At 41.9% G+C, this 22,572-nt stretch overlaps 2 protein-coding genes across 2 annotated transcripts; one reads left to right on the forward strand and one right to left on the reverse strand.

The window, feature by feature from the left end:
• Nucleotides 1-3,014: 3,014 nt before the first annotated feature.
• On the reverse strand, nucleotides 3,015-12,140 carry LOC134879420 (DENN domain-containing protein 2A-like). The gene is given in 21 exon segments (XM_063905927.1): nucleotides 3,015-3,570; nucleotides 3,662-3,748; nucleotides 3,828-4,097; nucleotides 4,187-4,295; nucleotides 4,417-4,458; nucleotides 4,547-4,724; nucleotides 5,850-5,998; nucleotides 6,194-6,334; nucleotides 6,443-6,520; nucleotides 6,986-7,055; nucleotides 7,303-7,412; nucleotides 7,640-7,851; nucleotides 7,944-7,994; nucleotides 8,084-8,177; nucleotides 8,391-8,597; nucleotides 8,690-8,784; nucleotides 9,214-9,299; nucleotides 9,428-10,467; nucleotides 10,469-10,493; nucleotides 10,979-11,050; nucleotides 11,892-12,140. Coding segments are annotated over 20 exon segments (3,135 nt in total). The 5' UTR covers nucleotides 11,038-11,050; nucleotides 11,892-12,140; the 3' UTR covers nucleotides 3,015-3,538.
• slc37a3 (solute carrier family 37 member 3) lies at nucleotides 4,575-22,572 on the forward strand. Its single transcript, XM_063905928.1, has 15 exons — nucleotides 4,575-4,795; nucleotides 13,746-13,894; nucleotides 15,467-15,687; nucleotides 16,768-16,882; nucleotides 16,974-17,066; nucleotides 17,155-17,238; nucleotides 17,862-18,007; nucleotides 18,531-18,627; nucleotides 18,733-18,817; nucleotides 19,026-19,237; nucleotides 19,326-19,467; nucleotides 19,646-19,747; nucleotides 19,842-20,041; nucleotides 20,251-20,316; nucleotides 21,152-22,572. Exons 3-15 carry the CDS (start codon nucleotides 15,611-15,613, stop codon nucleotides 21,242-21,244), a joined length of 1,512 nt encoding a protein of 503 aa, XP_063761998.1. The 5' UTR covers nucleotides 4,575-4,795; nucleotides 13,746-13,894; nucleotides 15,467-15,610; the 3' UTR covers nucleotides 21,245-22,572.

The following is a 22,572-nucleotide window of genomic DNA, read 5'->3' on the forward strand; positions in this document are numbered from 1 at the left end:
TAAGGTGAGATAAGAACATGTAAAAAATGAGGGGTATGACCCTTTAAAAGCTCTTTTTGAGCTGAGTGAGCAGGAGACAGAGAGACGGATATTAACCCTTGTCATCAGATGCCATGACTAATGGTGGTGTAATAGTGGTGTGGATAAACTTGGACACATACAGCAGACCACATGCAGACAGGCCTGACTGATGCACCCTCCGGCCTGGAAATCTGTGTGTGTGGCCTTAGCGCAACCCCCCCCCCCTCCCCCCAACACACATCCAATCTCCATTTATTTTTTTAAACCCTTTTTTCCTGAGCCCTCTCACTGGGTTTTCTGTTTAAATAAATATAAATTAAGGTTTAAAGGACTAGAAACAGAGAAAACTGACAACCCAACGACGGGTTGGCTCTCCTCAAACTACTTTACAAGTCCAGCACCCTTCCTCTGCTCTCCCTCCCTCCACTTCCACCTCCCTCTTTGCTAGCTTCTGGTCTGTGTCCACACTTTTAAAGCTTTACTGTAACATGGCGTAGCAGCACGGAAATGGAAATCCTGCGCTGCTAACATTTTTTTTCCCTCTCCGTTTTACTCTGCACCACTTCACTTCTTTGCCGTGAAATTCACCAACCCATTCCTCTCCCGCCGTGCTCCTCTCTCAGCCGTCTTCTCCTGTCTTGCTGTTATGTTCTCCATATGCTTTGATGACTCCTCATCTGAAAGGGGGAAATGATTCAGTCCGCTGGCATGCATGGCAGAGCTGCAGCTGGACACTGCACCTGCAGCTCAGAAAAACAAGCTGACGAGTGCATGTTCGGGAACCTTTCAATGCATGTGTGTGTGCGTGTGCGTGCATTTTAGCATGTGCACAGGCAAGGATTCTTCTCAAAGTGTTTTTGGCACCCTTCCTCTCTGTTTCCCGCCTTTTTTTTTACCCTCCTACACTTTTTCTTTTGTTATTCCCATACGTCTGCTCTGATACAGGAACTGTCAGGAAAATATAATTTACAACTTGGCACAAAAGGGACTCTATGCAAAGATGTTGGTACCATGTTTGTGTTGTGATGTCAAAAATGCCGGAGGCCCACTAGCACAATTTGTACCAAACGGTACCTGGGAGAAACTGACACAACTCGGCCAAAACAGCCTATTTGATTGAGGGTTGTGTGAGAGAAGGTATATAAAGAATGAAATAAAATGACGGAAAGTGACATTTCACTTTTCATTTAGATTTATGACAAGTGATGCTGAGTTGCCGCAGCTCCTTGCCTCCATAAATTACGCCATAAATCATGTAATTTGCTGGGGCATCCTCCAGAGAGCTGCTAAATGCAAATTTGTAAGCCTTGAAATGAGGTCAATAAATCATATCATAATTGAATTGGTGGTTAAATGTAAAGGGCCGTGATGATTGCTTGATTTTATTTTCTGCTGGGAATAATAAGCATGTTTATTTTGGACTGCTGAGTCTTGCAGCAGGCTCTCTCTTGCAGGTAGATGCTTTCAATTACCAGCATAATGTGGTATCACAGTGTAGCAGCTCTATCCGGTAAGGTAATAGGGACCTGTAAAATGTACGTTACAGGGAAGATTACAGTTTCAATATCTATTGTTGTTTCTAAGTGGCAGATAAGAGTGCTCTCGCTGCCTGAAAATGCATGACATTTGGGTCTGCAGTGTTGAGAGATATTCCACTGGGGGGTTTGCTGTGGAAATACACCAGCGCAGGATGTTACGCTTTGGGGGTCAACCCTTGCTGGCTGGAATTGATGGAAACTATAATTACCTCCGCACTAACGAGCCAGTTGTCTTGAGCCTCGGCCAGGTGTTTAGCAGGAAACAGTATGTGACAATTTGGATTTGGTGTTCACCCATCTGCACACAAACACACACACAGCAAGAACCTGAGTGAGGGAGCAAACATTTGGGCAGCCGTCAGTGCTCCTCTCTCACCACATCCATCCATCTTCCTGAGACGCCTCCTGTCCCAATGCACCGCAGCTTTCCCACCTTACGAGCCAGATAGGAAGCTGCGGTAGGATTTCGCTGCTCTGTGACAGATTACTGAATGTGAGCTTTAGAAACAGTAGTTTTGTCTGATGTATCCCTACAGCCCTGTCAGATGAACTCAACTAGACCTATTGATTGACACCTAACACCCTGTTCACTTCAATTCGTTTTAAACTTGATGTTATTTAACTGTTGGTTGTATAACAGTTGTAGTGGTCCAATATATATTTTAACACAACTAACCTGCTAATGTTAGGATGTCAACCATTTATTCTATAGTTATATCCTCTTTGAGTTAAATTACAGCCATGTATCACTTATAACTTTAACTCTATCCATTCGTCATTCGTCAGAGCATTTGAATCATATATCCGTTAGCTTATTTAAGCAACCATTTAGCCAACACTTTTAGCTGACTATTTGAACCATTTAGCCACTATTTTACAGGTCGGGTGCTGTGAGATGCCCTGGGGCTTTTGGGATTGCTCACCAGGCTCAAACTGAAGCCACTAGTCCTCAGACAATACACTCGTATGCTCTGCTCTGCACCTGTGTTATGTTTTCATGCTGACAAAGATGTGCTGTCCTCTGCGTGGGCTAAAGATTTGCTTTGTTTCCATGACTCAGAGACTAAAATAGTAAAGCTGCCACCAACTCTGAACCAAGGCTCTTTGTAGTAAAAAAAAAAAGCCCAAAGTTTCCAACACACAACCACAGCAGTGAATTGTTTGCAAATGGGTGAACACATTTCACTTGCCTTTGATTCTCTCTTCAGGATTTTCCAGTGTGTGTAAATGTGCACAGTGTCATCTGATAGGGTGTGTGTTTACCATAAATTAATCTCATCCTTCATTTTCCACAGACTGGAGGATGGTGTGGGAAGAGATTTAAAAAGCTTACAGAAAAATTCAATATCTAAATATGTAAAGCAATGATTATACAAAAACCTGGGCATTTGTTTTGATGGGAAACACGATGACAATATCAAAGAAATAACTCACCACTTCAAAACAGCAAAGAAATGGTTTTTGTTCATTATTGTTTATTTACGTGTGATTTCACCACTGATATGGCTGAAGTAAAACTGCAGCAGTAAAGAGCGGGAAAGCAGGCCTGTGTCAAGATACAATAACCACAGAGAATATACTACTGCCCCCCAGTGGATTTATAAAAATACTGTGTCTGAAAATGTTCAAGTCAAGATACTACATACCTCATTTACCTACTTAATAAACCATTCATTGCCCCCAAGCATTCACATTCCATAGTATTATTGTCAGGGTCTATATTTTTATACATTGTGTTATCTGTGCTAATGAAAACCAGGTGTTTTGGGGGTTTTAGTTCTGTGAATTACAGCAGGATTTCTACCCTATGTGTATCACGAGTCCTCGAGCAACACCCTCAAACAGTGACTCAACTGTGTCAACAAACATCTCTGAAATGAAAATGTCTTTCATCTGATTTCTGCAATCCGCGAAGTCTCTCTGTGTTTCGGTGCTTCTTCTTTCTTGTTTGTGTCTCTTTTTGGGCAATTGCAGTTGCATTATTTCTTGGAAAGAAATTTCATTTTATTTCCTGGAGAAAAGGAAAATAAACAAGAGTGGTGTAAGGGGAGAGTTAACCACCAATAGATCTTTTGAAACAGACTCCTCCGAAATATCCTTACCCAATCCTTTGAGAAACCTGTTGACCCTCCGGTGTTCATTCTCGTGGATGGAGTCCAGATACTCCTGCACCCTCACTTCAAATAATCCTGAGAAAAGAAAGAAAACAATGAGTCACTGGATCACCTCCCAACACACAAACCTCTTCTTATCACTGCTCCTCTTCACCTCTCAGAGCCTGTCTATGGAGCTCTCTCTCCTGGATGAACCAGCCAAACATTTGGGTCTCCATGAAGACCTCCAGGAACCGGCGCACTGTCTTAGACGGGATCGCTTTACGAAAACCCTCACGCCGGAAATAGTAGGGGACAGGGGAGGAGGAAGAGGAGGAGTAGCCGTCTTCCCGTTCACCGGTGATGAAGAGTGGATAGTGGCCTACCAGCTCCACGAAGAAACGAACGAAGGCCTCGGACACTACGGTGCTAAGATGGCCCGAATCTGCACAGGAGAGGATAAACAAAGGGACAGAGGTTATTGAGTTGATAAATGACATAGCAGTCCCACTTTCAGTCCTTATTAAGTCTTACCACCAGGTGTGTCTCCTCCTCTCTCATTAGCAAGCTCTCGTCTCCTCTCCAGAACATTCTCCAGGGCTGATTGGAGCTTAGATGGCAGGATGGAGTCTTCGTCATCCAACTAAATGGGACAGAACCAAATAGAAAATTTGTTTTTAAGTACGCTAAGGATTCAATAATTTGGTCCACAACCATATGCATCATAAAGAACCACAAAAAATGCAAAAACATACAATTCCTACCTGTCTGAGAAATCGACTGTTTCCAAGATCCACAACCAGAACCTGTACATAGAAATATTTGAATGGTTATTCTTTGACAGTGAAAGGTTTTAAAGGCAAAACTTTTAATAGTAAATGTTTTTACTCTGACCTCCTCCAGGGGCAGCTCAGTGAGCTGGGGCAGGGAGCTGGACAGCAGGCCCACGAGGAACGGTGTGGGAGTGCACACGATGTCCAGCATGGCCGACGGCAGCACAGGGATGTAAGTGTGCTGCCACACAAAGGGGTAGAGCAGCGCCACGACAGCATGGCAGCACTGGGAGAGAGTACTGCAAGAAAAGACACAGGGAAATGAGTGGAGGACCATCAGATGATGTTGTGGCAGAGAGAGCTACAGAAAGTGAGTAACGTTCGTTTTCACCACATGAGGGTGCTAAGGTCTATTAAAGTTAAACTCTGAATATATCCTGCAGGGATTTCCAAAGGGAGAAGGTTTAAACATGTGCGGGACACATTAGAAGACACAGTATACATTTTGAGGTCTTCATTTACTGCATTCTGGAGGATTTTTACACACCAATTTATGGCAAACATGTCTTCATTTGTGTAAAGGGAAACACAAAATGAAATCACCAGGTGAGCAAATAAATAAAAACAACAGGATATAGTGTATTCTCACTCTCACTGTTAATCCAGCACACACGTAGGCATGAGTAACTATCACTTTTTTATTTTAAACCCCTGGACTTCCATGTGTAGTTCGGCAAGATTTCTGCTGTTGTTCTAAAAATATCTCACGTAACTCTCTCCTCTCTTATCATTTATTAACGTTGAGAAAGTCAAAATATTTCATAGAGCAAGTTGCAATATTAGTATAGTAACCTGTAAAAATATTTTATAATTATTTATGACTCAATTTGTCCATTCATGTACATTTGTCATACATATTTCGTCATTTGTTGACTTTTTTTGACTCTTTTTAAAGAACATGCCTTAGCTCATGCCTCGAGTCAAAAGCGTTTTTTCTTGAGGACATTAGACATCCAGTAGTTGCTGGATATTGACGTGACCAAATTCTAGGCCCTTGAACATTTCCCAGAGAGGAACGCACATACTTGATTTAATTTACGTCACTCATCTTCACATTCCACTACTGTGACCGCTCTCTCTGACTCCCTCTGGCTTGCTCCTGCAGAACAAACAAACTGTCCCCAGCACAACAACAGAGCTGGCCTCAAAATATCTCTCTGCTAGTTCCCTGAATAAAAATGTAAAAAAAGAACAGGGGCTGGACCACCCGGGAACTTCACAAAGAAAACATCCCTGACGCTCGCACCTCATATCTACTCCATAATCCCATGAACAGTGGAGGCAGGGTGTTCAGTGATACCTCCTAACACGCTGTCACATGAGAGAAGATTTGAGTGTGTTGTTTAAGATTAAATATCTCCAACCTGAGTTTGTCGGCGGTGAAGATGACCCTCCGCTCCAGCAGCAGGGAGCCCAACACCCGGAGGAGCAGGCGCAGACTCAGACAGGAGAACAGACACTCAAAGTCCACATGCTCCAACCGCGAGTCAGAGGGCCGACACAGCTCCATCACCTGGACACAAGATAGACACAGTTACAAAGTTATAGAGCATCATACAGTATATACACATTGAAAATCACTGTGAATAAAGTGGCTTAAATCATTACATTGTGCATCTGAAGGTGAAGTAATTAGTTTTTCTACCTGACAAACAAACGTATTTTATTACAAACAGGATCATAATTATAATATCTCAGTGTCACTCGCCTCCGTGCCGGAGCCGGGGAGGAAGGTCTTAATGGTGATGGTTCTGCCTGGAGCTGGAAACTGAGCCTCCATGATGGCTCTCATGAAAGGCTGCACAAGAGCGGGAGACAAAGCCCTACACCTCTCCACCTCATCCAATACCTACAGTACACACACACACACACACAGACACACACACACACCTTGTGAAAATGCTACATTACACTTAAGCCAATATTATAATCATAGGAGGCCAGTGGGAGTTGTTACCTTTGAGAACAGGTTAAAGCAGCCAAGGTGGCTGACGATACAGTAGACTTCTGGTAGACGTTTACCTTTTCCACTGGGCTGAAAAAAAAGGGATGAAGTTCACTTTAGTAAATCCGTTTAACCTCCATGTGTTTTTTTGATTAAGAACTGCTATTTTAAAGTATTTCATAAGTCAAAAATGTTGCAAAACTCTTATGAGCGATGCAATAAATCTCAAGCTGATGCAATGTTTCCCTATAACCGAGAAATATAAACGTTTTAAAACTGTAACGTATTTATTTTCACTTTAATATCACTTAAACACGCATATATCGTTAAAACACAGTCAGAAATATATGCAAACGCTCAAACACACACACACACACACACACACACACACACACACACACTCTAATGCACTTCCTCCCAGACTCTCAGATGGACTATTTTCCCACAGGCACGCGGACTATTTTGGCACGGCTATTTACTCAGCCGTCATCGTGGTATTTAGCCACTTCCTGTGCAGTAGCAGTGCACTTATTTATTCTACTCATTTGTATTTACCAGTAAACGCCGGCAGTATCCGAACCTCCTGCTTCCATCCTCTCCCGTCAAAACAAAGGAGAACATCTCACTATGAGGGTTGACCCAAAACAAATACACAAATAAAACTGTGGTTAGCAATTTTTTGGAGAAATATAATTATTTACAAACAAACTTTATTATTTTTGAGCAAAAAGGGCTCAAACAGCCCAGTACAGCAGTCATGTGTACACCAAGTCATTTAGTGGTGATAAGAGTTGCTAATGGTCTTATTTTAACCTTAGTATTATCTTTCCTAAATGTGCTAAAAAGCTTTAAGACAATTGTTACACTCTTACCTTGGGAAGTTCTCCACTGGCTCCCAGTCTTTTGCATCAGGGAAACAGAACTGAGGGATTATCCTCAGCTGATCCTCCGTCTCCCTCATGAACTTAAAGCTCCGCTCCAACTGAAACATAACCAGAGCAGCAAAGTCTTTCATGTGCTTTATTTACATAAACACTTTTATGCATATTTTAGGGTTGGATACACCTTTCCAGCTCCCTCCCCATAGACGATACCATCCTTCACTTGACAAGCTAACTAAGTTTACTTTGTAAAATCTGTGGATTGCTCCTATAAAAAGGTTTTAATGCAAAAAGCAAGATAAGCCTCATAGCCTTTTCTGCTCCTGACCTTTGGTGGGAACTGCTGTGTGACCTCTGGCAGATAGTGTGCACCGGCCTTTGATTTCTGCAGTGACACAACTAGAAAATATTCAAACAGCTGACGCTGGTGGAGCTCCTTTTCCCGAGAGCACTTCCTGGTGTTGGTACCGTTGTAATGGACTTGACCTTGGCTTGGCTGGCTCAGTATGGACTGAACCGACACGAGGCGCTGACGATGAGCTGGAAGAGAGGAAAATATTTGAGCATAGCTATAAATTGGAGATGTCAAAAAATAAAAGACAGTGGACAGGAAGGGTTGTAGTATCATCTACCTCTTGATCTCTCTTCAACTTCACTCTCAGAGTCACTGTTCTCATCTGTTACTGCAATTAAAAGAAACTCAATTGAATCAAAACTCTACATTTGGAAACATGAAAAATGACAAAGACAAGATTCATTTTAACATCATCACCTCTGCCTGAGCTTGTCTCAGCGTAATGATAGATCCTTCGGAGATGTTTCTTCCCAATCTTCGCCTCAAAAATGCTGTTGATTCTAAGCACAGCCTGTTGGAAAAAGACCAATCAGTGTGCAGAAATACTACAGCATGACATATTTTCTTAGGGATGAGAACAAAGCACCAATTGATAATATTCTGAACATAGTCTTTAAATCATATAGTTAGCATTAGGGTTGGCGGATCAAACATCTGCTGTAGTTCAGGGATCCTGCATAAGAAAACACATTAACAGCGGTTAAATATGCACTTAAAAACACACCGTTGGTATCCTGCGGCAGGTGCGGCTGTAAGGATCCCCGGGAAGCCAGGAAGTGTGTTCAGAGCCAGGAGTGGAGGGAGGGCTGAGCTGGGGTGGAGATGAAACCCCCCCACTGCTGGTGCTGTGGGGCGACTGGTTGGTTCTCCGCAGGTCCAGCAGCTTAAAGCTCCTACCTGAATTCTGCCTGAAGAAGCCTGGCCTCGTGGTCTGTGGACGTAAAATAATAATAAAATACATTCTCATAGTTACAAGAATTGGTGTCACTGTAAAGTATTATGCTTGGCTTGGATTGCAGGAACCTTGGTAGTATCGGCGCCAGGAGAGGAGGGCAAAGACTGCTGGGAGCATTGACTCTCCAACTCTACGTCCTCATATGGGTTCTCTTTGGATGAGTCTGCAAGGAGACCAAAGGTTTCAATAATAAGGGATTCAACATTCACTTTTTAACTCCTTTAATATAATATTTTTGGATAATTTCAGAAATACTGATGAGTAAGATGAGAAGATCAACACAACTTTCACTAGGCTACAACCAGGCAACAGCTAGCTTAGCTTAGCACAAATAATGGAAATAGCTAGCCTGGTTATGTACAAAAATTAAAATTTGCAAACCAGGAGAGAGCCAAGTGAAACACTTCCCCCAGTCAATAAACAGTTAAGCAAAAGACCCCCTTCAAAACAACAAAATTGGCCTGTTTCAGATCTTCATGCTAGGCTAAGCTTAGCTGTAGTTGTAGCATCAGGTTCACCAAAACAACCTGTGAGTGGTATTGATATACCTGTCTAACTCTAACTCTTGGCCTGGATATTATTGTTTTCTGACCTGGGATGTCTTCGTAGTGATGTTCTGGTAAGCGAGAGAAAAGCGGGCTGGTTGACCTTGCGATGTCTTCAAACTCAAAGGACTTCCTGTCATGGTGAACAACACATGCAAAAGACTGTCTATGAGCTTTCTAGGGTTCATTCATTTGTCTACCTTCTGCTGTAATAATCTGTATTGTTTTGCGTAGTACAACACCAGGAGTCACTCCCTTTACCTGTTGACGTTGTCTCTGACTCTCTCACCCCTGGGTCTCCCGTAGAAACCAGAGGGAGGTTTTGAGGACGTTTTTTTAGAGGTGGGTGGCAAGGTGGAGGGCAGTGGGGGGAGGTTCCTCTTCTCTCTGTTCTTACTCTGACTTTTCCCGATGGTGACGATCGTTGGATGCTCAAAGGTCCGTTGGGGTTTGGGCACTGGGTTGATGGGGGGCGACCCCGGCTCCGTGTACACATTCTCCTGGTGCTGCTTCCCTTTCACTGAACCAGTACGACCCATAACTACCTGTTTGTCCTTGCTGGGTGGGCTGAAGTAGTTCCCGAGCTCTGGAGGACTTTTCCCATGGTTCTCCCCCATAGCCTCCAGGTTTTTAAAAAGGGTGAACACAGCCCTCTTCTCCTGGTTGGCTTGTTCTGCTGTTCTCTTTTCATTGCTTTTCTTCAACGTCTCCACCTGCACTGCTACTGTAGGCGAGCAAGGCCTTGAATCCCTAAGCTTTTCTACATTCTCTTTCTCGTGATCAGTTCCACCACAGTCCTCCCCTTTTTTGCTCTCACTGAGCTTGCTGCTCTTCAGCATCCCTCTTTGCTTTTTCCCGGTTTCAACAGGCGAACAAGGCCTTGAATCCCCAAGTTTGCCTACATTCTCTTTACCAAGATGTTCCTTTTCCTTTTGGGCTACTCTCTTGGAACTCTCTACGCTCTGCCCATCAGAGTTGTTCCCGTTTTTTGTAAGGGATTCTGTCCTCTTTATGCTGGAGCATTGGCCCAAAGAACTTGACGTAATGGGTGAGTGAGTGGGATCCTTCCCCTCCCATAAAGAAATCTTGTCCTTGATTTTGCCTCCGTTGGATCTGGGCAGCTTGTTGCCTACCAGGAGAGTATTCTCATTGCTGTGAGGGTCAAAGCTCGGCCTCCTGTGCGCCATCATTGGTGATTCTTCCCTCTGGTTGTCTAACGGAGTGAAAGGAAGTTTGTGTGCCCTCTCTCTTCTTTGCCCAACTTTGTTGTTGTCCACTGAAGCAATATGGAAATCACCCTTTTTCACCAGTACGGCCCTTCTTTACCCTAAATGCAAAAAAAAGCCTTTTACTGAGAGCAGTTTGAGGATTCTTCAGTAAAACACAGATTTCAAAATGATAATTGAATCATGGATTACCTAAAAATAATATGCTACAAAAGGCTAAATAACTGACTTTCATTGAGTTTCCTGAACTTCTGAGTGTGGTCAGTGCCAGTCAGGGGACACTAAGTCTTTTTCTGGCGGCAGTGGGAAAATAAAGCCTGAGAGTAAATGCCAGAGGACAAGCCTATGACCGAGCATCTCCTTCTCATCGGCCTCGCTAAATAAACACAACCTTGGACCGAGCCCATTTCATCAAACTGTAATGTTTAATTAAATAAACAAGAGGAAATGGGAAGCCCTAAGTTGAATGCCCTTTTTTTTAGGGGATTAGATGAGTAAATGGCAACCTAAAGACTTTTTTACTTATTCTGAATGAGGAAATTGTGAGGCCAAAATGTCCATTTCTAAAAGGAAGGGAGATACAAACCTGTTGACAGTGGAGTATATGCAGTCCGGAGTGATTGTCATTCTCTTAGAGGACGCCATGATGACTGAACTCCTGAGACAGAGAAAAAGAAAAACGTTTTTTATCCAATTGACTGATTTCTCTTTACTTCATCCTTTTTTCGTGAGTCTCTGTGCCCATTTGATCATTTTCTTTCTCACACTGTGTATCAACACGATATCATAGTCTTTGGTTAGACATTTTAGGCCGTACGATCATTCATTCACATCTGATATCTATGAAATTCTGGGGCCAGCTGGGCAGACTCAAAGAAAAACATGACAGCCAGTGCAACTCCCTCGAGAAGGTCATCACCAAAAACCAGCATCTCAACAGTCATTGGGGAGCTCTTCCGTGATTCAATCACTCTTATAGCTTTTATTTAATTACTGTATTGATGCTTCTTCCACTGCTTTTTCCTCACAGGACAATAACCTTTGCTCTACCCTTCCTCCTCTCGTCTTGACTCTCATACTTTCACATCTCTAAAGGCCCATGTTTCAAAGTTCAGTGCCCTCTAAGATAGTGCTTTGTAATTTCCCAGCTCTGGGGCCGTTGTCATCATTTGTTTAGTTGATATGTAGTCCAAATAACAGTGAGGGACAGCATGAAGCCCTTAAAGACGTATGCTGTAGCTGATAAGCTGGGAAATACATTCAGACGCATTGTTTCTGTGTGATAAAGATAGCAAACCATCCAGAGCTGCACAGTTCATCAAAATGATATAAGCTGTTTTGGAAAATACATTTCACTTCCCCACCAATTTTGTTTTACAGTTAATAAAGTGACAGAGCTGAAAATATATCTGATAGAATTCAATTCAGAAGGAAATCACAGTCCCAAACACAGTCTATATTTTCTATATTTAACTCACAAAATCAAATCCGCTTCTCACCTCTTTCCGTCGTATAGTTTCCATGTGTTTTATAGTGAAATGGGAGCATAGTGCTGTTAAAATCAAAGTATCCATTGGTATAATCTCCAGAGCACCACAGTGTGTTGTATTTCCAGATTGAATCTTCCACAATAAGTTTCCTAACTTGATTTAAGGCTTCAAGGGAGTCGTCACAAGCGTCTCTCTCTGTTTCTTCCGCAATCTTCAATTTCCATTCACTCTTTCTCTCCAAACACACTGGATACGACTTCCTCCCTCACTCTCCCTCCCTCTCGCTCCCTCTCTTTATGTATCTCTATCTGCTGGCTGTTCCTCTCACAGCTCACATTATGAACAAGCTATGTACAATGAATGAATGTCTCTTAATTGTCCTAGTTTCAACTACTTTAAAACCATAAGTGCAGACGAATGACTGACACGTAACAAACCTCATTGTACGGTATACCATTAAAGAGGCCCTATTATGCTATTTTGGGTTTTCCTTTCCCTTTAGTTTGTTTTATAGGTTTTTTTCCCATGTAAATGATTCTTTGTTTACTTCCTTGACATAGTGACTTCATTATGTAAGACTCGTGCTTCTATCGGCTAGCGCGCCATCACATGGTACTTGATAGACTAAGGGGCAGGACATCTCTAAGCGATTGGTTGACCAATCTCAACAGAGCCCGCCAGCTAACCAATCAGAGCAGACTGGGCTCTGGTTTCAGACAGAGGGTGAAAAGAGGTGCTGCAACACAGGCAGCATGAGAAAAATAAATAGCTTTTTGAACATTAAAGCATGGAGAAATGTCACAGTTGATGACCATAAAAGGGGCCCCTTTAATTTCCCTCCAAATCTGAGGTTCTTTGGAATTCACGTCACAACTGCTTCTGAACCACAGCTGCTCGAGCAGATTTAGCATGTCAGCCCACCCCCTTTACCCCGGGGTGTATATTCTCCTGCAAGGAAATTAATACATGAGTTCCAAGGGATTTGAAACAGCAAGTCTCTTAAAATTGTAATGCCAAAGAAAAGCCAACTAGCAGTATGTTTTTTTTAATATAAAGTAACTCTAAGAGGTGAACTTTTTGTAATATATTTCAGAGAGTGTTTTAAAAGTCAGTATAGAAAGAATAGAACTAAATAGGCTATCTCGTACTTTTGACATCCTTTAAAAATGTGTTAATGGAGATATAAGGTTATTTAAAGTCTCTTAAATTCAATAGAAAATAGTAATGCATTCCAGCAGCTTACATTCACTCAAAGATGTTTGTTTTAAGAAGACTGTAAGTTATTCTCATTTTGTCATTTTAACTCTATTAATTAAATACATAATTAAATGATATGGTTGATTGTTTTAATTGTATTATAATTAACAACAAATCAAAATGTAATGTATTGTTGATATTAATTAAACCACAATGAAAATTCTAACAAAGACTAATGTTTTAAAACTACACTACAGATATTCTGCTTATGTAAAATTAGAAATACTGCAGTGTAAACATACTCTAAAAGTACACAAGTATTGGCATAAAAAATATATTAAAGTACTAAAAGTAAAAGTACTTACTCTACATAATGTCCCACTTTAGAATCATTTTGTCAAATCAATTTAGTGGATTAAAAAGTGCAGTATTGGCTTTCAAATTGTATACAATTCAATACTCAAGTGAAGTAAAAGTACTTACCAAAGGCTTACCAGAATCCAAATGCAGGAAAAACTCAGTGACGGATCCTGTTGTCAGTGTCAAACGGTGGCAGTGCTGCCAGAGTATTTAACTACACTGTTTTTGGCGGGGACTTTTAAAAAACCATGTAACAAGTGTCACAGTGACAGGTGAAAGCTGAACAGCTGTCTCGTTTATTTCCAGTGCCTGTCATTCCCCTCCTGTCCTGCGGGGGGCAGCAGTGCGCCTCTCGGCTCTGCTTGGCAGCGACGTCCGTGACACCAGAGTGCACAGTAAACACAAGCCGTCGCCACAACGAGAGCAAGCTGGCAAACAACTACATGAGCAGAAAGGCAAGAAAACACTTGTTTTGTGTGTGTTTTATTAAGAGTGTCAAACTGTGACTATCCGTTTTCTATTCGTAAATGTTTGCTGTGATTTTAACATGTAATACGAACCCTGGACTGGTAGATTGAGGCTACTGTCAACATATGTGACTAAAGCTAGCTGCCTTGTCACTCACAGAGGTGGATAGACACTGTTTTGTATGAGTAAAAGTGGTGAATTCTCCATTTACAGCTGTCAAAATTAAGTACAAACGACTGGATATGCAAGGAGGTGTTGGTAACCAAAAATTAGCTGTTAAATTCTAACATTTGAAACCATTTCTTTAACCACTAAAGCCATGACAACAGTGATTACACGCCCTTGTGTAAAGTGATCTAGAACATTTTATGGCGTCCATAAAAGACGACGTGCTGCCTTTTCCCTTTTAGTGTGCTCTAGTGTAATGGTGCTTTCTGTTTAAAATGTGTAACCAAACACTTGATCCTTCAGGGAGTTTCTGTAACAAGCACTTCTGGAGGTGGTCACTTGCTGTACCTGCCATATGTTGCAAGAACAATGAGGCATTATTGTGGATCCAGCTTTAAAAGTGTAGGGATTTGTTGCTTTTGCTTTTTAAGTATTTGAATTTTAAAGACATTACATTTCATACTTTTAGTTGGACAAAATAAATACTTTAACGTAAGTCACAGGGCACAGGTTTTTGCTTTACTGAATACTTTTTAGTTTGAATACTTTATATACATGTTTCTCACACATAGGACACCTTTTATATTTACACAGCTTAGAGAGTGAGTTTAATGGGTGTGGTAAGCGTCATGTGAAAGAACATAAGCTTGTTATGAAGGAAATGAAAGTGAGGCCATTCAGTTTCATACCTATTTCTTCTAAGGGGGCCATTTCTAAGTGATCCACATTAAATACAGTTTCTTTGTCGTTGACATAAAACATAAATCCATTCAGTCAATGTGCAAGTTTGTCATCCTCTGCAGTATCTGGTATCATGTCTGCCTTTTAAAAACATGAGTTTGTGGGGGTTAAGTATTCTTGTACTACTCTGGCATTGGATCAGTACTCAGTATCGGCAGATACTCCAAGTTGAAGTATCAGCTTCAGGATTTAAAAAAGGTGCTAGAGTTGCTGAATGGCAGGTAGGGGAGGTGTAATGGATCCAGAGGCTGTGAGTACACACTGGGCCCATTGATATCTGTGGGTGCATGCCAGAGCACACCCAAGCGTTCAGAACAGACCTATTCCTGTTCTTCTTATTACTCCCAAATGGATGGATACCTTCTACAAGCTAGCATTGACTGCCGTAAAGCAAGACTCATGCAGGATTGGTAAACAAAATTCAGTTCTCCCTAACTTTTTTGTAATCTGTAGTCAGCTGCTTTCAACCTGGGATGTATGGTGAATGTGTTTAAGCTGTTACTAGATGCACAGCCTTTAATTTTCTCTTGTAATAATGTTTGTGAATATTTATTCATCCAAGGACTCATAAACATTAGTATTCTGTATAAGACATAAAACACATTTTAACATTGGTTTCCAATTCCTTCTTTTCTTTGTTGTTCCCCTAGTGATGTGCTTGTACCATCTGCCATAGCGGGACTCTATAGCTGAACCCCCTCCCTGTCCTGTTGCTGTTCCTCCTGAAGACCTCCACCACTTCCTCCTTTCCTGTCCTCCACCTCCACTTCTTCCTCCCCCTAGCCGCCCCTGTGATGCCTCCCTCGTGCTGTGGCTGCCTGTCACAGTACACTCATCACCATCTGGTTGCCTTCCTCCTCACCTTCTTTAGGTAATTCAGGTTATCCTTAAAGTCTTCCCTTAGAAACCTGCTCTTTCCATATTTCCGTTCACCTTTAATGTCTTCAGAGTAACTGGAAACCCAATAATGATAATAGATTGGTTCAAGCCGTCACTGGAGAGATGGGGAAAAGGAATTTTGCGCTGCGGTTTTGAAAGAACAAACCACAAGAAAGTAGTGGGGTTGAATAAGAGGATACACTGCGAATAGATGAGATGGAAATGTAGGTGAAAGGTTTATAAGATGAGGCTAACCCAGGTCAGACGAGGTCAAGATAACAAGGACAGTAAGGAATGATTTCCAATAAATAGGGGTAATAAACCAATTGGGTGGGAAAAAAGTCTTAAAGAGGCCCTATTGTGCGTTTTCTTTTTGTTGTAGAGTGTTATATAGGTTTTAATGCATGTAAATGGTCCCGAAGGCCATGAAAACACCTCCATTATACTCCTTTGTTTACTTCCGTAACATAGTGACATCTCTATGTCAAAAAGAATCCGTATGTCTTCTCACTATGAAAGAGAAAAAGGAAAACATGCGTATTGTTATTTTTTTAAGAGATATTCTTATGAACCTCTTTACATATCTCATTTTCCAAAACCCTGTTAATAAATATTTGTTTTGCAATGTCAAACAGCCGAGCTTTTTCATGGCCGCCCAGTGAATTCCATGCTGTGTGTTTATTCCAGTCAGTACTGTTAATCTTTAATTACAGTAGACCTGGTGTCACATGTCTGCAGCCGTGTCAACACACTATCAGGAGCAAAGCAAAGTGCCACGTGCAGCAGGTAGCCGCACACAGTCCCCTGATTTCAGCCACTTCCTGTTACTGTTTCAGATATGGATGTGGAATTCCATTGTTTTCTGCAAAGTCTATCTGGAGAAGAAGTCTGCAGCCTTAGACTTGTAGTGGTTAAAGTACAGATTGTAGTATGTTATGGTATAATTATTACGTAAATAATTGCCATTTTTTAACTTATGAGATTTAAGCTTTGGCCTGTTTATTCTAAGCGGAAGGCTTGGAAAAATCTCAATCAAATCCCCGTTGAGTTAACCTGTTCTCTGTTTCCCCAGCTATGTGCTGCTGCATGCTTCCAGGAAGACGTTCAGCAATGTGAAAGTCAGCATTTCCGCCCAGTGGACGCCAACGTTTACAAATGGCAGCCAAGCAGCCTTTTCTCCCGGCGAGGTACCAGTAGAACAGAGCAGCATGAGAGCCCATAACATTTAAACCCTGTGCGTGTGTGTAACACTGTGACTCCCTTCTCTGACTGTTCCAGACATGGGAGGGCAATCATCTGTTTGCAGATAAAGAGCAGGCCACTCTGTTCCTGGGAGCTCTGGACACCATCTTCCTGTTCTCGTACGCAGTGGTGAGTGGGGAACACGATTTAACAAGCCTTTGAGGGTAAAAACATCTGATCTTTTTGTCGTTTGCCTAACTGTATGTGGTCCACACAGGGTCTGTATTTCAGCGGTGTGATTGGGGACCGAGTGAACCTGCGCTACGTGCTCTGCGTCGGCCTGTGTGGCTCTGCTGCAGTGGTGAGTACATACTTATGCTACACAAACCATTCTTTTAAGATAATGATTGATCTTTCCTTGATGAAGGATTTAAGTTATAGGACATCGGGATTTAAAGTCAGCAGAAAAACAAGCTAAGAAACTGCTAGCAGCAGACAAACAGTGAGGGAGAAGCGCTGTATGTTGATGTGAAACTGCTTTACTCAGGGTTTTACGAGGCCCCTCGTAATCGTTTGTGGGTTTCTTTTGAAAACTAAGCACTTTTTGAACATAAAAGCATGAAAAGATGTCATGAAAGAGGCACATAATCAGCTATAAACCTGAAATGAGCATAAAAAGAGCTCCTTCTAATCTGTTCATTTGTTCTCAACATGGTTACAATTAGAGAAACAAATTATACTGGTTCACGTGTCCTGAAAGATTCCAATGCCCCGGACAAATGGAAGGAATACTGCTCAAATATGATCTGTGTTTATTTGGATTTAAAACAATTGGGGCAGGCTATTAACACTCACCTGAGCTCAAAACTACATTTAATGTTATTGACAATTTACATACCGTGCGTTTATTTGAATATCAAAGAGCTGTCAGCATGTATACACTGAAGTTGTATGACATTTTGAAATACAACTGTGTGTCTGCAGGAGTTTCTGTTTGGCACTCTCACCGAATGGCTCAAAATCTACAACGTCTATCTGTACTGCGGGCTGTGGGTGCTGAACGGCCTGCTGCAGTCCGCTGTGTGGCCCTGCGTCGTGGCCGTCATGGGGAACTGGTTCGGCAAGACGGGGTGCGTGACATTTCTCTGTTTACTAAAGCTGCATTTATCTGATCAAGAATGCTCTATCCAGCCTTGGCCTATTTATTTCGATACTCTATTGATGTATGTATTTCTTATTTACATTTTGTATATATTTGCTGGTGATGTTCATGTTTAGATTCTTATTCTATCTTTAAAATATGTTTCACTCTTAACAACACCGCTGCTGGGACAAAATCATTTCCCAAATTGGGATGAATAAAGTATCTATCCATCTAGAAATATGTAGTCTAGAGTTCCAGTCTCAAGTAGAGCTTTATGGTACACACCCACACACCGAAACACATTACACAAAGGCATCCATTCACTAATGCCGCTACCAAAACACAGATGCCATTTAGACACAGTTTACCTTCAGTTTTCCTCATTTGCTCAAAATATAAATCGCGAGTCACTGAGGTGTGTGTGAAGTTGTGTTTAGTGTGTAATGTAAGCAGAGGCATTTTTTTTTTAAATCTCTTTTTCTAATTGAATCCGTGATGCTGTCTTCCAGGCGTGGCTTTGTGTTCGGCCTGTGGAGCGCCTGTGCCTCCGTAGGAAACATACTGGGGGCTTTCCTGGCTTCTAGCGTACTCAAGTATGGATACGAGGTAAGACACACAATGGAAACCAGCACCAGCACACAATTATAGATGCCTTTCCTCAGAAACCAGAAGCTAACATCATGTGCTGTGTGTGTGTGTTGCTGTGTGCAGTACGCCTTCTTGGTGACCTCGGTGGTGCAGTTTGCCGGTGGGGTGGTGGTGTTCTTCGGCCTGCTGACCTCCCCGAAAGAAGTCGGTAAGGACTGCGAGGAACACGTGTATTGTTTGTGTACACCGAAAAAGGACTCTCAAATGACCTATTCTCTATGAAATTCCTCTAAACTCCTTTTTGTCTTCCTGAGCTTGATCTCTTGTTGCCTAAATTGATGTATCTTAGGCCATCTCCACATCAGTACGAGCACGTAACATGCGGTTGACACCACTTGTGTTCATGTGTGTGTCAGGGTTGTGCTTGGAGTCAGAGACTGGACTGAGTCCGGTGGAGACGGACACGGACAGCCACAGGCCTTTGATGAGCGACGAGGAGGATGACGCCGAGGTGGAGGTGTACGACAAACATTACCACTCAATTCAAGAGCCGGAGGAGGATCCTCTGGCGGAGGCCCCTCAACCCGTTACCTTCTGCCAGGCCTTCTGTCTGCCTGGAGTGCTACCGGTGAGTCCACACCTTCCAATTTAACGCTCTTTCACAATAGGCTTTTTAAACAAACAACCTGTTGACTCTGGGTCTGTTTGTCCTGCAGTATTCCCTGGCTTATGCGTGTCTGAAGCTGGTCAACTACTCCTTCTTCTTCTGGCTGCCTTTCTACCTGACCAACAACTTTGGCTGGAAGGAGGCCGATTCCGACCGCCTGTCTGTGTGGTACGATGTCGGAGGAATCCTCGGTGAGCAGCAGGGAAATCTGCATATTTTTCCATATTTAATTTAATCGTACAATTAAAATTTGAGTTGTTGAACAAGTTGTTGTTAAAAATAACTCCTCTGTTTCCTTTACACATAAATATCTGCAGACTTTGGATGTCAGTTTCTCATTATGTGTCTGTCCTTTTGTCTCTGTGTCAGGAGGGACCATTCAGGGTTTGATTTCTGACTTAATGGGAAAGAGATCCCCGGTGTTGGCCGTCAGTCTGGCACTAGCGATTGGAGCCCTGGTGGGGTACAGCCGTGAGTTTACGATTAGTTGATGAGCATGATCGCGTCAATGCCACAATACCAGCCACAGTATCACACTCTCTTTCTCTTTCTCTGTCCTCCTCAGACTCGCCTAGTGACCAGGTGATAAACGCCGTGCTGTTGACAGCAACGGGCTTCTTCATTGGCGGTCCGTCTAATATGATCAGCTCGGCCATATCTGCTGACCTGGGGAGACAGGACGCTCTGAGGGGGAGTCAGAAGGCTTTGGCTACAGTCACCGGCATAGTGGACGGAACAGGAAGTATAGGAGCCGCTGCGGGACAGGTGAACATAATATTCAAAACTCTTTGATCTACAAACACATGCTTTAAATCAGCAGGAAATGACAAGGTGGTTGTTAATCCAAATATGTCCTGCTGCCTCAGTCCATTTTTTTTCCTTCTATTCTTATTTTTCTAACTTATTTCAGTCTTTAATGTAATTTCCTCCTACTAGAACACTTTCATATAAATGTAATCTCTGTCTCCCTGCAGTACCTGGTGTCGCTGATAGAGAGCAAGCTGGGCTGGATACAAGTCTTCTACTTCTTCATCGCCATGGTGAGATAATGTCCACCTATCACAGCAGTCCTTTTTTCGACAGTAGGGAAAGGACAGGTGTAGATGAGAAGGGTCGTTACTGGACAGGGCCCTCATTAGTATCTTTAGTAGCACCTGTGCTTCTCAAAATAAAGCCATTGTTAGTAAGATCTGTGCTTTTCAAAATAAAGCCATCGTTAGAAACATCTGTGCTTTTCAAAATAGAGCCATCGTTAGTTCCACCTGTGCCTTTCAAAATAAAGCCATCGTTAGTTCCACCTGTGCCTTTAAAAATAAAGCCATCGTTAGTTCCACCTGTGCCTTTCAAAATAAAGCCATCGTTAGAAACACCTGTGCTTTTCAAAATAAAGCCATCGTTAGAAACACCTGTGCTTTTCAAAATAAAGCAATGGTTAGTTCCACCTGTGCCTTTCAAAATAAAGCCATCGTTAGTAGCACCTGTGCTTTTCAAAATAAAACCATCGTTAGTTCCATCTGTGCTTTTCAACATTAAGCCATCTTTAGTAGCACCTGTGCTTTTCAAAATAAAGCCACCGGTAGAAACATCTGTGCCTTTCAAAATAAAGCCATCTTTAGTAGCACCTGTGCTTTTCAAAATAAAGCCATCGGTAGTTCCAGCTGTGCTTCTCAAAATAAAGCCATTGTTAGTAAGACCTGTGCTTTTCAAAATAAAGCCATCGTTAGTAGCACCATCGTTAGTTCCATCTGTGCCTTTCAAAATAAAGCCATCGTTAGTTCCACCTGTGCTTTTCAAAATAAAGCCATCGTTAGTTCCATCTGTGCTTTACCAAGTCAAAAACATGTTTGCAAACCCTTGTACGTTTTTCTGCTACAGACGGCGGGCAGCATTGTGTTCATTACTCCCTTGCTCCACAAAGAAGTGCGTGAGATGTGGAGGGAAAGACAAGCGCTGCGTCGCCAGCTGTGAACGCGCCACCAGCCATCATGTTGCTACTCTTATCAAGCTCAGCTCACAAACTGCCCTTGTTAGGTGAGTTTTTGGAGGTGGAAAAACATCCGGGATGTTGTTCCACACAGCCAGGATGGTTAACACCCTTGGGCGCAGGCACAGAGCACAACACCGCAGTCTCATCCTGTCACTAAAAGCCTAAAAATGTAAATGCTAAATTATTTTAGTGTGAAAACAAAGATACACAGTTTTAAAGTGCCAGATTTTAAAAATGTACTTTTAAAAGGGACGATGCTGTCCAATCTGAGCCGTCACACACAGGATTTAAATGGATGTAAAAATAAAATAGGCATTTTAGATATGAAGTTCTTAAGATCAAGCCCTCTGAGACTATCTGGGGGCTTCAGTTGCCTAAAGAATGTGAATAATAATTGTAATGTATAAATTGATTGTCAGCTTTTGTAGATATGTATGATATTTTTTGGTCCGGATGAATAATATTGCACTGTAGTCCAGTAATAAGTCTTAGAGATTTTAGCGAACCTCTCAGATCTTAGCAGGGTTTTGGGAAGCTTTCCACGCGCAGCCACTTGATTTGTCTTTTGTACAGTTTTGTGTAATCAGGTTACTGTTTAAGGGGACTGGTTCTCTCATTTCTCTTTGTGATATGTCAGTCAGTGATTGATATATGCTTATTCCTTTTTTAAGTTTCATGGTCTTAAGTCACACGCAGTTGTTGTAAAAACACACACTTTCACAAACACCTTTTTAAAGGACAGAAACACAGTTCTGTAGAAAAATCCACCAAGCTTATTTCACACACTATTGCACATTGAAGTGTAAACTGCTTACTGACATTTTAGAAAAAACACAGCTGCACATTTGCACGTTTGTTTGGGGAGATGATCATAAAACACCAGCTGTATGCAGGTTAATGTTTTAGCATTGTGAAAAAACTGCTTTCATTTAAACAAGATCATTTTGGTTGAAATCTGTCAAAAAGATACTTTCATCTGTGATTTTGCAGACCACTATAGCCAACAGAAAAAACAAGTAGTTTGCTCCCCTGCTTATTACCACTTGAAGTGCTTTTAGAATCTGGAAACTTTCACATCAGGGCTTCTTTGTGTCGTCATCGCTGATGTGAGACGGGTTCCTTACGTTAAACCTAGAGCACCGGAGCTAAAAATGAGAGTTGATTGTGTAAAAGAATGTCAATTGAAACCCATGTGGAATGTGTAACATGATCTGTCTTTGTTTTATCTTTATTTATGTGTACTTTTCAACTTTTAACTCATGTAAATGCAAATTTTCATTTTAAATAAATGCAAATTACATTTTGTAAA

Source organism: Eleginops maclovinus, chromosome 17, assembly GCF_036324505.1.
Source record: "Eleginops maclovinus isolate JMC-PN-2008 ecotype Puerto Natales chromosome 17, JC_Emac_rtc_rv5, whole genome shotgun sequence".
Taxonomy (NCBI): domain Eukaryota; kingdom Metazoa; phylum Chordata; class Actinopteri; order Perciformes; family Eleginopidae; genus Eleginops; species Eleginops maclovinus.

Excerpts from the sequence above, each read along its gene's own strand:
- slc37a3 (XM_063905928.1), top strand. The coding sequence starts at position 15,611 with ATGCCTCCCTCGTGCTGTGGCTGCCTGTCACAGTACACTCATCACCAT. Across the intron at positions 17,239-17,861 it reads TGTGTGGCTCTGCTGCAGTG|GAGTTTCTGTTTGGCACTCT; the intron begins GTGAGTACATAC and ends GTGTGTCTGCAG. Across the intron at positions 18,628-18,732 it reads TACTCAAGTATGGATACGAG|TACGCCTTCTTGGTGACCTC; the intron begins GTAAGACACACA and ends TGCTGTGTGCAG.